This window comes from Gavialis gangeticus, unplaced genomic scaffold (assembly GCF_001723915.1).
Source record: "Gavialis gangeticus isolate Ggan-Ray unplaced genomic scaffold, GavGan_comp1, whole genome shotgun sequence".
NCBI classification, from domain to species: domain Eukaryota; kingdom Metazoa; phylum Chordata; order Crocodylia; family Gavialidae; genus Gavialis; species Gavialis gangeticus.
Genome location: NW_017729006.1, coordinates 5,005,337 through 5,020,041, shown reverse-complemented (window position 1 = coordinate 5,020,041; position 14,705 = coordinate 5,005,337). Strand labels below are relative to the sequence as shown.

General features: G+C 42.1%; 1 protein-coding gene and 1 long non-coding RNA gene across 3 annotated transcripts in view; one reads left to right on the top strand and one right to left on the bottom strand.

Annotated features, from left to right (window-relative positions):
• RARB (retinoic acid receptor beta) overlaps window positions 1–14,705 on the bottom strand; it is a 387,901-nt gene that overhangs the window by 158,260 nt on the left and 214,936 nt on the right. The window contains exon 1 of one of the 2 annotated variants that reach the window (XM_019508769.1): window positions 878–1,484. The exons of the other annotated variant lie outside the window; for it this stretch is intronic. Coding sequence (XP_019364314.1) covers window positions 878–1,034 — 157 coding nt within the window. The 5' untranslated portion in view covers window positions 1,035–1,484. Of the gene's footprint in view, window positions 1–877; window positions 1,485–14,705 lie in introns of those variants that run through there. 2 annotated transcript variants of the gene reach the window in all.
• LOC109291685 lies at window positions 1,703–13,903 on the top strand. Its single transcript, XR_002095921.1, has 2 exons — window positions 1,703–1,824; window positions 12,977–13,903. It is a non-coding gene; the product is annotated as an uncharacterized LOC109291685 (long non-coding RNA).

The window sequence follows — 14,705 nt, the reverse complement described above, 5'->3', positions numbered from 1 at the left end:
TCAGAGCAGTGGAGCATCCTGGTAGCTCTTTTATGCAGAGTATAAGGTGATGCTTTCTGGTACTTCTTGTCATTTCTCAAACTTAAAACTATGGTGTTAAAACACTGCCACTGTTTACCGTCTACGTTCCTAAGAACCATGTCAAGATCAGATAACAGAACAGCACATTTTTTAGACTACATTACCAGTAACTCTGCTTCCTCTCCTGCTAGTCTGAGACTTTGACTAAACCTGAAGGTATGGAAATAATTGATGGTTAAACACAAGGGGTGTTCACAGTTAGTAGTTTTCTAGCAAAACAGCAACTTCTTATAGAAACAAAGTAAAGAAGAAAGGTGGCAGAAAGGTCAGTACAAAGAAATATTGCCTTTTCTTTGGGAGGGAAACATTAAGGGAAGCCTAAAACTACTGCCTGATTTTGAGATCAGCACCAACACCATACAGTTTAAAGTCTTTATAAAAACTGTACGAAATGGCATTTTAATTGCATAGCTGCACGGCTGAAATGCACATGAGAAAAATATGCAACTGGATTATCGGATGTGATGGGAAATTCAATTAAGGGAGGCATAGGAAAAAAAACTACAGCAGAGATATGCAAATTTCTTCTTCAGTGGTTAGAATTTAAAAAGTGCTTTACTCTCTTATAATTTTGAGTGTTTCTGCTTAACTGCAAAGCTGTTTTAAGCGCTGATACACTGCGTAAAATGGGAAAAGCACAACCTCCTTCCCCCGCAAAAAATGTTTGCACAACCACATTTCACATACCAAAAGCCCCCCTTTTCCCACTAAACCTAATGAAAAGGATTGTAATGCATGCAAATATATATATCTATATAGATATTTCTGAACTAGAAAAAATAAGAATGGGACCTACATTGAGCACTGTGCCGGTGTTGCCACTCTGTTTGTGCCAATCCACTGAAGCATGCTTTCAGAGCCTTCTCCTGGAGCATGCAGGAAGACGGACTCGCAGTGTAGAAATCCAGCATTTGACCGGGGCTCACTGCTAGCACATCCATACAGTCAAACATGATTCCCCCTCTACAGAATGCCTGCAAAAGTGCTTTTCTCTAGGTGTGGAGGAAAATGGCATATAAAAGTACACCCAACTCCATCAAACTCTGCCCCTTTTTTGGCACGTAGGCTGTTGGTCTTTTTCCCAGACCAGAATCATGAATTATGACAGACAACACAGCTAAAAGCCTGTAATTGATCCAAATGATCATTTACCATTTTCCAGGCTGCTCAGCCAATCCAGCAAGACAGGGGGAACCAAGCCGCCCTCCAAGTTTCAGTTCCAGTCATTTTTTTGCAGAAATCCTTCAGAATCAGTCCTGCCTCTTAGGCTGCTGCCGAATATACAATCTTTTGCACCTCACACATTTCACCCAAGTCCCAGGAATAAAACTGCTTTGATAGGAACTCAGGATCCCCCTCAGGAATGAATAGATCCTTCTGCCTCTGAACAGCTCACTTCCTACTACTTGTGTCACACAGAATGAAAGATTGAATTGCCTAATATATGCGAGTGAACTTTCTATGAACCCTTCCCAGGCTGCTAACCTTCAAATGACCCAACCAGTCTGACATCACCAACTCCCAGGATTCTCACACAGCTTAAAAACTCCCAGCAGCCCTGCAAAAGCAGACAGGCAGGGAAGCAGGCAACTACTAGTTGTAGTCTTTGGATTTTTTTTTTTTATTTACCTTTAAATAAGTAAGATTAAATAAAAACAAAGGCAGGGATGATATGGCACAAAGGCTCCTTCTGGGTGATGTGTGCATAGCACCCCTTTTTTTGTGTGCATCAGCTTTTTATAGGTATGTGGATTATTTTAAATTTTCTATTTGATTTCCAAAATCTTCTGCCCCCCTCCCTTCCCATGGGGATCCTATTTGCTACAGCACCATGACACAGCTGCTGATAGATAGCAACTTCCCTGCAACTTCTCAGCTTGGGCAGATAAGTACTGAGAACCATCACACACAAAAAAATGCATCTCTGTTTAATCCCAGGTTAATTGTTTGGCTGGTATAAGTAATAAGGAATCCCTGCCAGGCTAGAGATAGAACATCCATCATAGAAAAATAAGGCTGGGAGGGATCTCAGGAGGTCATCTAGTCCCACCCTATGCTCAGAGCAGGAACATGCATCTCTAAACTAGCCCAAACAAATGTTACATTAAGAATCCTCATGGGCCCATAGCTAGGAGAGGGCAGAGTGCTTTGTACACTGAACAACACCCTCCTCCCCAACCTCCACCACCTCTCCAAACTTCAGTGCAATGAAACTTTGCACCTAATCCACCCTGAGTTCAATTCTGCAGGGTGCTCTGTGCTACTGAAAGACATGCAGAGATCTGGGGGTGGGGTAGTTCATCACCAGAACAGAGAAGCTTCCACATGGGGGGACTGATTCTGAGATGCAGAACGTGACCCAGGACTGCGGCTATATATAGATCTCAGCAAATCTCAACATCTGCACTGAAATGCACCCTGGTGACTTGAGGAGAGGAGTGGAGGCAGGATGTGGGAGAGGCAGAGATGCTTAAACTAAGGTTACTATATTTCCAGTTTCAAAAAAGAGGATAGCTGGGGGGAGGGGTAATATGACTGTGAGGGCCAATGATATGCCCATGCCCTGCCCCTGCTCTTCATTCCCAAACCACAGCCCTCTAGCCCCGCTGCTGTCTCTCACTCCCAACCCACTGTACCCTGCTCCCCAGACCATGCTGGTGCCCCTCACTCCCAACCTGCAGCCTGCCCCCGTTCCTGCGATGCCCCTCACTCCCAAGCCACAGCGCTTCTGGTCATTCCTGACCCACATCCCCTTTCTCCTCCCCCCCCCTCGTCAGCCCTTCCGGTGCCCCTCACTCCTGACTCGACCCCTGAAGGACCCCCTAGCCCTTCCTCTGCTGGAGGGGCTACCTTCCCTGCCTCGCTACAGGCCCAGTTGCGGCAGCCACCAGGTCCCCTTGTGTACACCTCCCCACCCCCCCAAGCCCTGACCTTACCTGCCTGCAGCTGCTGGGGTTTCTGAGCTGACATACGTGAAGCCCCTCCCCTGCTCCCTCCAGCCCCAAGCAGTGCAAGCCAGGAAGTACACGGAAAGCAGAGGCAAAGCAAAATCCCAGACATTTGCTGATATTTTAAAAAACCACCTGGACAGAGATGGAAGGACCCAAAAAGAAGACATGTCTGGGAAAACCCAGATGTATGGTAACCCTACTTAAATACAGAAGGATGAATATTCAATATGGTGCAAATCCCAGGCAAGTAAGTACAACCTAAGTTCTGAGTTGTGTGCTGCTCTGCTCACTGGGGAGTGACAGGAGTCTGCCCCCCACCAGGCTACTATGGGGCCACCACAGGTTTGACAGATCCAAGGACCCTTGCTCCCTCAGAGGAGACCCATCTAATGGGGCACCAAAGGCAAGTCCAGGAAGTAGCAGATCCTTTCTCGCACCTGCTCCCTACACATTGTGAAAAGAGGGTCCAATGTGGAAATAAGTTTCTTCTGCCTCAGTATTGCTGCTGAGGGATCATCTCGGGATGACAGAGGAGGACAGGATGTGTCCCTCTCTATTCTGTTATTTCTGGATCCTCGGTTTCTCCTTCAGGCATCATGAGGATCAATCAGCCGCTGATAAACAGCCCCTGCTCCTAAGTTCTCAGGCAAACAGAACATTTTCTTACAGCCTAAAGATGTACATTGGGCACAGTGCCTTGCCAGCTCTCTGGCCAGAAGCCTCTGATCCCCTCAGCTCACTTTACCTGATTAGATCATCATTAACAAAAGTGCTAGGTTCAGCCATCTCATTGATATTTTGGTGCTGCTCTCACTGTTTTATATAAATAACCTGCTCTCTATACAATCTTGCTTACGGGTATGAATTCCATCTGATTTTTACTTGCATGGTTTCCTATGTTAATAATGGGGAAATAAAATATATTACCATGCTCTGAATCATTCCTCCCCACCCTACCCGCTACCTCCCATTAAAATTATTTCCAAAGTATCTTCGGTTTTAGAACCTGACTTTAGAAACTTTGGGTCTGAGCATTTACAGCTTGTCTTGCTCCTGGGTTAAATTTTCACAGGCACAATAGGAAGCTAAGAGCTTAACTTCCATTGAGATGGGCACTTTACTTCCTTTTGTGTCTTAGAAACTCTTTTCCTCTTTAAGTTGATTTTGTTGGTGAGTCAACATTTCCGAAAACTGGACCCTGTTTGTTAAGCACCCCAAAACAGCAGATACTTTTGCAAATGTCACAGTCAGTCTGGTGCAGCTGGGAATCCTGTGTATGGAAAAGGCTCTTATGGGAAAACTAAAAGAAATACTGACAAGAGATTCACTCTGGGACCTGCCCAACTTGCCTAATGGATGTGATGTTCTTTCTCTGCAGAAAATCCTTTGATGCATTAAAAGCTTGGTGACAATGCCTGTAGACTGTATTAACAAAACTTTCTGCAAAGATTCAAGAAGTTAAGAAAAAAAAACCTTTGTCCCCTGAAACTGATATATCCATACTTGAAAACAAACAACCCAACAAAAAGGCCTATTGTAATCTGGAAGTGAAATCCTTTTGAAGAGATAAAAACAAAAGCTTTTCTTAATGGTTTGGGGTTTTTGCCTCTTAGAAAGAAGAGACTTATCTGCCTCCACAGTAGGCACAATCTCCTTCCATCTCCCATCTTGGTAGAAGAACTATAGAGCTGGAATTTAACACTGGCATCCAAGGGCTTTTAGTTTGTCACTCCTACCCTATGTTGAAACTGCTCCAACCAAGTTTCTAAGTGGCACTTATATTGCCATGTGAAAAGTATATACAAGTCATGGTTACTCAAGTAAGAGATCTGTTTGTTTCGGTACATTAAAACAAATTTCAGCATATCAAGCACTTGTCTCACTATTAAAAGGTGGGAGTAAAAGAAATGGTACACCTTTGACTGAAACCTGATTTTATCATGTTGCTAAAGATTCTTTTACTCTTTTCTCTTTTTTTTGACTTGGACAACAAAGACTCTTTAAAAGATGCTATTTTCCAGTGAAATAAAATGTATTTTCTTAAGATAAGCCTACAAGAAATGTTAGGGATGTCAAATGCATCATGATTAAGGTGTCTAGAAAGATTTATACAAAATGCATCTTCTGCCAGTTCCCAACTTGGGACGGAACGGGACTCTGCAGTCCAGGCCTCTAGGGTAGCATGGAAGATTAGACTAAGAAAAAATATAAATTACCTTGAGGAATTACAGGGGATAATATAGTGTTCACAAAAATATTGTTATGTTTATTTTATAACAGTTCTTATCAAATCAATTTAATTTAAAGCCTATTTGCAGTACTTTTAAATGCAGATAAGTCATTGGCAACTTCTGAAAATGTGTGTCAGTAAATCATGCTTAACTGCATATGAATTGAATAAGATAGCTTTTTCATACTATAGCTAAATGAGCCAGCTTGTTCATTATGTTTTATTATGAATTATAGTTGTGATAATGCTTACAGTTATTACTGAATCCACGTGTAATTAACAAATTCTTCAAATAATCTAACAGTTCACTTCTATTCTACTTCTTCCACTTTCTATAATGTGTTAATTAGTTTAGTTATCTCTTCCAAGGTCTTGCTTCTCTGTAAATTGTATGCTCTCTTTCTTTTAAGCATAAGACCAAAAAAGCCACATTCAAAAACGTATATTTGCAAGAAATTATTATTAACACCCACAGACATACACACTCTACAGGACTGGTCCTAACTATAATATTGTATTATCCCATCAATGTATATTTCTAACTCAGTTAATTTAAATGTAATGAAGCATCAATTATTGACACATATTTTAAAACTCTTATCACATTCTTATACACATTCAAGTGGAAAAGAGCTCTGCAAAGTCTTCTCATTAGACCATCAAAAAAACCTTCTGATTTTATAGCCCAACTTTGATCTGTTTTTTGTCAGCCTGGGGTGGCAGAAACTTTACAATAAACATATTCTTAGTCACAAGTGAAATAAAAACCAAAAGTTCAAGTAAAAAATCTATTTCCTTCAGTGTTACTGTATATTTGTCAGTGTGACATAGCACATTTGAAACCTATAATCATAAAACAAAAATTTACAGCCAGGGTTTAGGGTCTACATCTGTTTCTCTGGTTTCTGTACTGCAATTACCCACTGGACAATTCAGAATGAAATGTCATGAATCATGTTCTGTGCATGTTTGTGCGGTCACTTTTGGTAAAGGAAAAGAGTCCAATGCTACCTTGTACACTATACAGAGGAAGTGCTCCAAAAGTAAGTTTAATGCACTGCAAGCCATTATTTTACTGGGATCAACAGGCACATCTATGGCATGGAAATGAAGAATGCATTCAAAACATCTTTAAAAGAAAATAAGTTGGTTGAAGTCCACCTTTTAATATACATTTTACCATTAATCACATATAAATCTTTCTTGAAACAATTTTGACAGCACAGTAAATGGTTACTAGTGAGTGATGTGTATGCTTAAGCAGTGAAAGCAGAGACAAAGTGGTGTTTTCTTCTATTCCCTAGGCAAGTGCTGACACTGAGCTTGCTGCCTCAACTCTGAGACTCAGAGATTCCTTTGTGTCAGTTGCCGGGAGAATCACTGGCAGTTAAATCACTGCCCATCATTCACAGGCAGAGGCTTTGATTTTTACCTCTTTATTTAGAATGGACGCTAGTATGATATATTACTTGCCTCCTTTTCCTTCCTTAAAAAACTGTGATATGGGATTTAAAATCTGGTTACCCAAATCCCAATATAATTTATTGTATCTACTTGTTAAAAGTTGAGACGCTTTGTAGATTTCAAAGGTAAGAATGATATTGATGAGTTGGGGAAATAACTGGATCAGGGGAATGGCAGAGAATTTGGAGCACAGCTCTTGAAAGAAGGGCTATTCAGCACATAACAGGAATGGAACTAGAATGATACCGTACTGAACCCACCAACAGGAACACACAGTATAAATATTCTGACTGGCACAAGAGAGAGAGTTTGGACAGATGTGAAAAACAAGTAGTCAAAGGGGCAATTTTGTGTTGCTGTGTTCCAGTCTGCAGACTTTAATGTCGGTTTCCACATAACATGAGAAATGTCTGAAGGATCAGATCCTAACATTAGGGTTATGCACTAGATACATCAACAACAGTAGGCAAAGGGGTTATCAGCACATAACAGAATTTCATTTGAGAGGGGGTCACCCCTACAGAATGCTCCTGAAGCAGCAGCCAGCCTATGAGGGGTCAGTTACTGCACATGCACATGGCTTTTTGTTTGCTTGTTTTACCATTAGGCATGTATTTGTAAAGATATCTTTGACAAACTATTATTGTATAGCCTAGAGGATATTACTACCGCTTCTACTATTTGCAGTTAAAGGCATCTAACACTATAATGGCTGGTTACAGTGTACACTGCTTAAATTGGGTATTTGATTTTCCCTTTCCTGCTGCCTTAAGCATTAGAAACACAGGTATTGCCATACTGGATGAGACCCCAGGGCCATCTAGTCTGGCATCCGGCCTGTGATGGTGACCAATGCCAGATGTTTGAGAGTTAGTTAGAAAGACCCCACAGTGCACGTTAGTTCTTATTCTGATCTCTAATGGAGATTGGCTTAGCACTGAAGCAGGAGGTTTACTATCCCTTCCAAAATTTAGCTCATTGTAACTGTAGATATTCCTGATATCTATAAAAATATCAATCCCTTCTTGAATCTTGATTAATTCTTGTCTTCAGTGACAAAGAGGGATTTTCTGGCTTTTAGACAAGGACAGATCAAGAGTTTAAAAATATTAGGCTCCAGCAAGGTTTAGAAGTGGCTGCAGCATCATCAGGATACAGCATGGAGAGGAAACAGGCGATCTGAATTTTTTAGGGCTCTAAAAGAAAAAGATCTATTCCAAGTCAACTACAAACAGCTACATATACAGTGCATCTACATGTGAAATTAATGAAAAGCAATAAAGTCTGGAGCAGTTAGTGCTGGAGTAAATTGCTCCTGGGCACAGTGTCTACATGTGTGTCTGGTACAGCAGCAATTTGAGCCAGGGCAGAGCAGGTCCCCAGCTGACTAGGCACAATTTACACCCTCAGTCACCATCTACTCATGTGTTTCAGTGTAGTAAAGTACTCTGCCGACAATACTATCCTATGGCAGAGTTAATTTGTTTACTGGGCCCTAATACCAGCACACATGTAGACTTTGACACTTTACTACAGAGCTAATTAGTCTATCCTGCAGTAAAGTGCACATGTAGATGCACCCACTGATTACCTCGATCCAAACTTGTTATTTAAGGAATCCAAAATGCAGCATTTATTAAATGCTTTTCCTGTAAAAAAAAAAAGTTGGAAAATCATTTATTAAAAATGAACTAAAACCTAATGTTTCAAGATTAATTGTATAAATACAGTTTTACAGCTAGATTATAAGTTACACACAAACAGTCATAATGGAAAGACAGAGGCAGCCTTAACTCTGCTCTGACATGGCTGGCAATGGCTCTGACATACTGAATTATATAATCCAGTGAGAATGGGGATTAGGGGAGCTATAAAATGCAAGCAGAAGCAGGTTGGACCATGTGATTTCTTGAGGTCCCTTCCAGCGTTACTTCTCTACGAAGTGTGCTTGGGCTATACCCTGAGCATAAAACTAATTTTGAATGTTTAAGTGATATATAAGCCTGTGTGCTGGTGCCCTGCACCTTTTACTCAGAAGTTATCTTAGAAGGCATTGGGTATGGCTACATGAGATGTTTACTGCAGAGCTGACTAATTAGATTTCATAGACGTTAGGGGTGAAAGGGACCTCACAAAATCATCTGGTCCAGCCCCCTGCCTAAGGGCTGGAAGTCAGCTGGGGTCACAGGACCCTAGCAAGATAACCATCCAAATGTATCTTGAATGTGTCCAGAGTTAGGTGCTTGCACCACTTCTGGGGGGAGTCTATTCCAGACTCTGGAGACTTGAATGGTAAAGAAATTCTTCCTTATGTCCAGTCTAAAATGGTCTTCCAGCAGTTTGTGTCCATTGGACCTTGTTTTCCCTAGGGGAGCCCTGGTGAAAAGATGTTCTCCCAGGTCCTGATGTACACACCTGATATACTTATAGGCTGCCACCAAGTCCTCCTTAGCCTATGCGTTTCCAAGCTGAAGAGTCCCATGCCTCCCAGCCTCTCCTCATATGGCCTGCTCTCTTGACCTCTTATCATGCACATGGCTCTTCTCTGGACTCTCTTGAGCTTCTCCATGTCCTTTTTAAAGTGTGGAGCCCAGAGTTGGAGGCAGTACTCCAGCTGCAGCCTCATCAAGGCCAAGTAAAGTGGGACAATGACATCTTGGGTCTTGTTTGAGATGCATCGGTAGATGCATGCCAGAGTTTTATTTGCTTTGCTGACTGCAGCATCTCATTGGTGACTCTCATTCATCCTGTGGTCAATCATGACCCCCAAGTCTCTTTCAGATGTAGTGCTAGTGAGTGTAACACTGCCAAGCCTATAGGTATGATGTGGGTTTTTCTTCCTGAGGTGGAGCACGTATGTTGAAGGTCATCAGGTTTGTATCTGCTCACCTTGTGATCCTATCCAGGTCACCCTGGATCCCCAGCCTATCCTCAAGCGTAACAGCACTTCCCCATAGTTTGGTGTCATCCACAAACTTAGCCAGTTTGTTTCTGACACCCAAATCCAGATTGTTAATGAATATATTAAAGAGTACCAGTCTGAGTACTGAACGCTGAGGGATGCTGCCGGTCAACATATGCCATGCTGACTCAGTTCCATCAACAATCACTCTCTGGGTCTGACTGCAGAGCCAGTTCCTGAGCCATTGGACTGTAAGGTTGTTGGGGCCGCAGTTCCCCAGTTTTTCCATGAGGACATCATGAGAGACCAAGTCAAAGGCTTTTCTGAAATCCAAGTAAATTACATCAACCTTCCCCACCCCCCACCCAGGTGATGTGTCACCTGGGCATAGAAGGAGATTAGGTTGTTCAGGCATGACCTACCCAAAATGAAGCTGTCTCTCCGAATGGTGCCTTTTGTCAGTCTGTTGTTGATTAATTCTTTGATAATTTTTCCAAGTTCTTACCAGGGATTGAGGTCAAACTGATTGGCCTGTAGTTCCCAGGATCTTCCTTCCTTCCTTTCTTAAAGATAGGCACCACGCCAGCCCTCTTCCAGTCTTTAGGAACCTCTCCTGAATGCCACGATTTCTCAAATAGCCACACCAATGGTTCAGCTATGATGTCAGCCAACTCTTTTAGTACTCCTAGGTGCATTCCATCAGGGCCTAATGACCTATGGATGTCCAGTCTCTCAAGGTGTTCCCCCACAAGGTCTTCACTAAATGTAGGCATATGCTCATCTGTACCTGCATAGTTCTGTGTCCTTTCAGGCAGGGTGACCCCCTTGGCCTGGTGGAAAACTGATGCACAGTAAACATTGACGAGATTAGCTTTTTTCTGGGTGTTTGATTAGCTTTTTTCTGGGTGTTTGATTCAGGAGGGGTCCAAAGTGGCCCTTATTTTTATTCTGACTTCCTATGCATCTAAAAAAGGAATTTTTTATTGTCCTTGATTCCTGTACCCAGCCTGAGCTGGATATCTGCCCTAGCTTTTCTGGTTTGCTCCATACAGGTATAGGCCAGTTATGCATAATCCTCCTTAGAGGTATTTCCCATCTTCCATCCCTTATAGGCTTTTCTTTTAAGATTGAGGAGGTCCATGAGTTCCCTATTTAGCCAAGGGGGTTTCTCAGCCCTTTTACTATCTTTTCTATGGGCTGGAATGAACTTGCCTTGTGCTTTTAGGATTGCGTCGTTAAGGAGCGACCACTCTTCTTGGACACCCTTTCCTGTCAGATCATGATCCATCAGGGCCTCAACAACCAACCTCCTAAGCTTGTAAAAGTCATCTTTCCTAAAGTTGAGGATTTCTGCATTGCTGACTGATTTGCCAGCTTTGCAATGAATAGGGAAGGTGATCAATTCGTGATCACTGTCACCAACCTTCCCTTCAATCCTCAAGTTGCTCACTAGATCATCCCCTTTGACCAGAACCAGATCTAGCAGTGCCTCACCTTGTGTCAACCCGTGGACTTCTTGAGTCAGATAGAGCTCATCAGTGCAGGTGAGGAAGCTGCACAACAAATCAGATTTGGCTGAATGCTCCTCCCATGAGATGTCAGGGCAATTGAAATCACCCATGATAACTATGCATCGAGAGCATGCAGCCTCTGTTAGTTCCCTAGAGAATTCGTGGTTGAGCTTTTCCTCCTGGTTAGGAGGTCTGTAATAGACTCCTACAGTTATATCCTCTTCACCATGTTCTCCCTGTATTCTATCCCAGAGGGTTTCAAGTCACTCTTCTTAGCTCTACAGTAAAGTCTCAGCATCTACACATTTGGCCCTATTAGCTCGCAGGAAACTAATAAACACTGTGAACTGCACCAGACTTCACTGCATTGCACTAATATCACAGGTAGATACACCCTGTGTGGGCTAAATACTAGGAACAAATCTGTGAAGGCCTGACAAGAGAAAGTCTATTGTAATAGGCCAAATTACCAGTCAGTCTAAACTAAGGCAGTAACTACAAGCAGAGCTACGCTGATTTATATGCTAATTTATGACAATGAAGTTCTTGCTTAGTTCACAGAGAAACATAGACAAGCAGGGCTGGAAGGGTCCTCAGGATCATTTAAACCAGGAATGGCCAACCTGCGGCATGAATGCCAAAGGTGGCACAGGCAGACTCTGTGTGTGTGGTACGCAGCACATTAAGAAGCAAGTGGGCAGGCAGCAGAGCAGCAGATCAGGAAGGGAGCAGAAAGCAGAGCAGGAGACTGGGCAGGGAGCACGAAGTAGGAAGCAGAAAGCAAAGCATCAGGATGGGGATTGAAATGGCACTCAGGAGAGGTGCAGGGCTAACATGTGGCACAACTGCCAAAAAGGTTGGTCCCCACTGATGGAGACCAACCCCCTGCCCAAGGCAGGATCATCCCTGCCTACACCATTCAAGAAACCTATGACAAGCACATGAACAGCAGCTGTGTAGACCTCCCGACAAAGTGCTACATCTGTAGGGATGTCTACACAACTAAATTAATGTGCAAAATGAAGCTACCAGGTAACAACAGCCATTTCAATCCCCATCCTGCTGCTTTGCTTTCTAACAACCAGAAGATGAGATGGACCTTGTGTACATACTTTGGTGGCTGGCTCTTGCTAAAGCTTCTGCCATTGTATTTCTACTGCTACTGGTATCCATGCCAGCTACATCAAAATTAACACAGGTAGGCTAACACATTCCACAAACATTCCTCTGTTTTGCTTTGTAAACACACCCTGTGTTTTCAATAGGTATTTATGAAGGAACAATGTGGAAGATTTTTAACTGCAAGTACAGCAGTGTTACCTGGCAACCCCACATTACCTCCTGGCAAATGTCTGTAACATATACACCATAAAACACAGTATCCAGTGCAGTGTGGATGTTTCAGCTAAATTAATAGGTCTTAACCTCACTAGAAAGGTACATCACTTTTAACTATGGTGGTGTAATTCAAGTTGCTTCATACAGACTATCTCCATATGAGAAGGGGAATAACTATACTAGTATCCATTCCTTTATACTGAGATAACTATATCTACATTTGGGCAAATGCTGGTTTCACTATTAGGGTAAGAAAAAAATGATAACCTTGAACAAAATAGTTGCATCAGTACAAGGTTTAGGTATAAACTAGGCTTTAATATATTTTAAAGAAGTAAGGGTTGAGTTCCAATTTAATCCATAAACTACTAGTTAGCATGGATTATGTTCCTAGTATTTCAGTTTCAGTCTAAACTGTGTGTAAATGTTTTTTCAAACTGGTTTTACTCCAGCTGGACAATGACAATTTTTATTCTTCATTATGTTTGTCAACTTCTAGCTGCTTCCTTTGGACAGCTGCAGAGGAGAGGAAATCAGGAAAAAATGACAAACGTTGCATGATAGTACCCCAGACTGAGCTTGTCCAAAGAGGTCAGAAATATCAGCCCTGTTCAGCAGAAGCCATTTCTTCTTGATTTCACAGAGGTTTAAGTTGGAGCTTTTGATCTGCAGTGGTTCTGGCTCAACTCTTCTGCACAGCCTTTGCTGTCACCCCCGGAAAAAGAATTCCTAATCACAGATGTGGTCAAACATTTACAAAACATCTTTAAGTGACTAGGATATAAACCTCCCAAGTTCTTTTAAAATTGCTACAGGTTAATTTAGAACCAGATTCAACCATACCCCTTACATAGAAGACAAAAGGAGCCTTTCCCTCTTGCTCAAACAGTACAAGAAGCCAAACAGAATTTCAGCACTTGCATTCATGGGCATGAAATTGCAGGGCCTTCCATACAATGCTGGAGTGCAGAGCATCCAACGGGAGCTAGAGAAGGCTAAAGAGGCAGGACCATGGCCAAAATGCCTTAAGCCCAGCTGGCTGGTTGCACAGGCAGACAGAAAACTTCACTGGAAAGAATGAGGCGAGGAGATCTAAGTGAAGTGTAAAACATACTGAGAATTCAATGACATGTTGACAAATACCACTCCACTTTTTTCCCCCCTATCAGAACCTAACAGCAGAAGAAGAGATTTCTAAAGTGGTGTTTTTACAGGCCAGGCTTAGCCTCTCTCTCATCTTATCAGCAGCCTTCAAAAGCCTCCAGATGGATCTCCTCCAGAAAAAAAATCTCCACCTTTCTATATAAATACATTGGCTCTATCATGTAGGCTTTGTTATAGCTTGAGAGGCTTTGGAAAAACACACCTGACTTTCAAAACTGTTCTCCACATACTCCAACCCACAAGCTTAAGAGCAGACTTAATGTTGATGAGAAATATTTAAACTGAGATGCTGACTGGGACACAGGAAACAGGAAAAGTGGTTGCCTGAACTGCAACATCTGAGAGGGGAGGGGAAAAGAACTTATGGTTCAGATTTTCATACCCTCAGACCATGTTTATGCACAACCAAATTTCCAAGCACCAAAACCTGCACATGTAGGTGACAGTGTTAGGAAAATGTGCACACAGCTGCAAAAGATGGCATGAAGATCCACATAGAATCAGGCCCTATTTTATTCTTATTCCATGTCTACAGAAGTTGTTTCTGAGGTCTCAGATTTAAAAAAAAAAATCACAGATTAGCTAGTTTTCTAGCTTTTAGTGTAAGAAATACATATCACTGCTGGAAAAAACCCACCACTCACATTTGTTTGTTTACCACTCACCATTATCAAATGTAAATTTCATTTCCATTATCAAATGTTATATTTCAAGAAGAAATATAAACTAGTTTTTTTCTGTCTTTTATTTGAAATAAAATTATTTAAGTCTCTGCAGCAGAGTTCAAGTATTATTCCAGTTCAGAAAAACTCTAACTGACAACACATGGCCAATGGCATAAAAAGTAATGTATTGTCAGAACAACTCTTACTGGTGAAGTTGCTGATGCTCACAGCAGGATACTGGCGTGCAGCGACCTCTGACAGCTGACTAACCCTTTCCTAGTTGTCTTATTGGCCGCAAGACCCACAATGCCCTTTTCTTCTCCTAATCCAGAACAATTATGAAAATGTGCAGTACTTGTCTAAAACAACAAAATTGTGTCCTTAGAGAGTGATAGACCC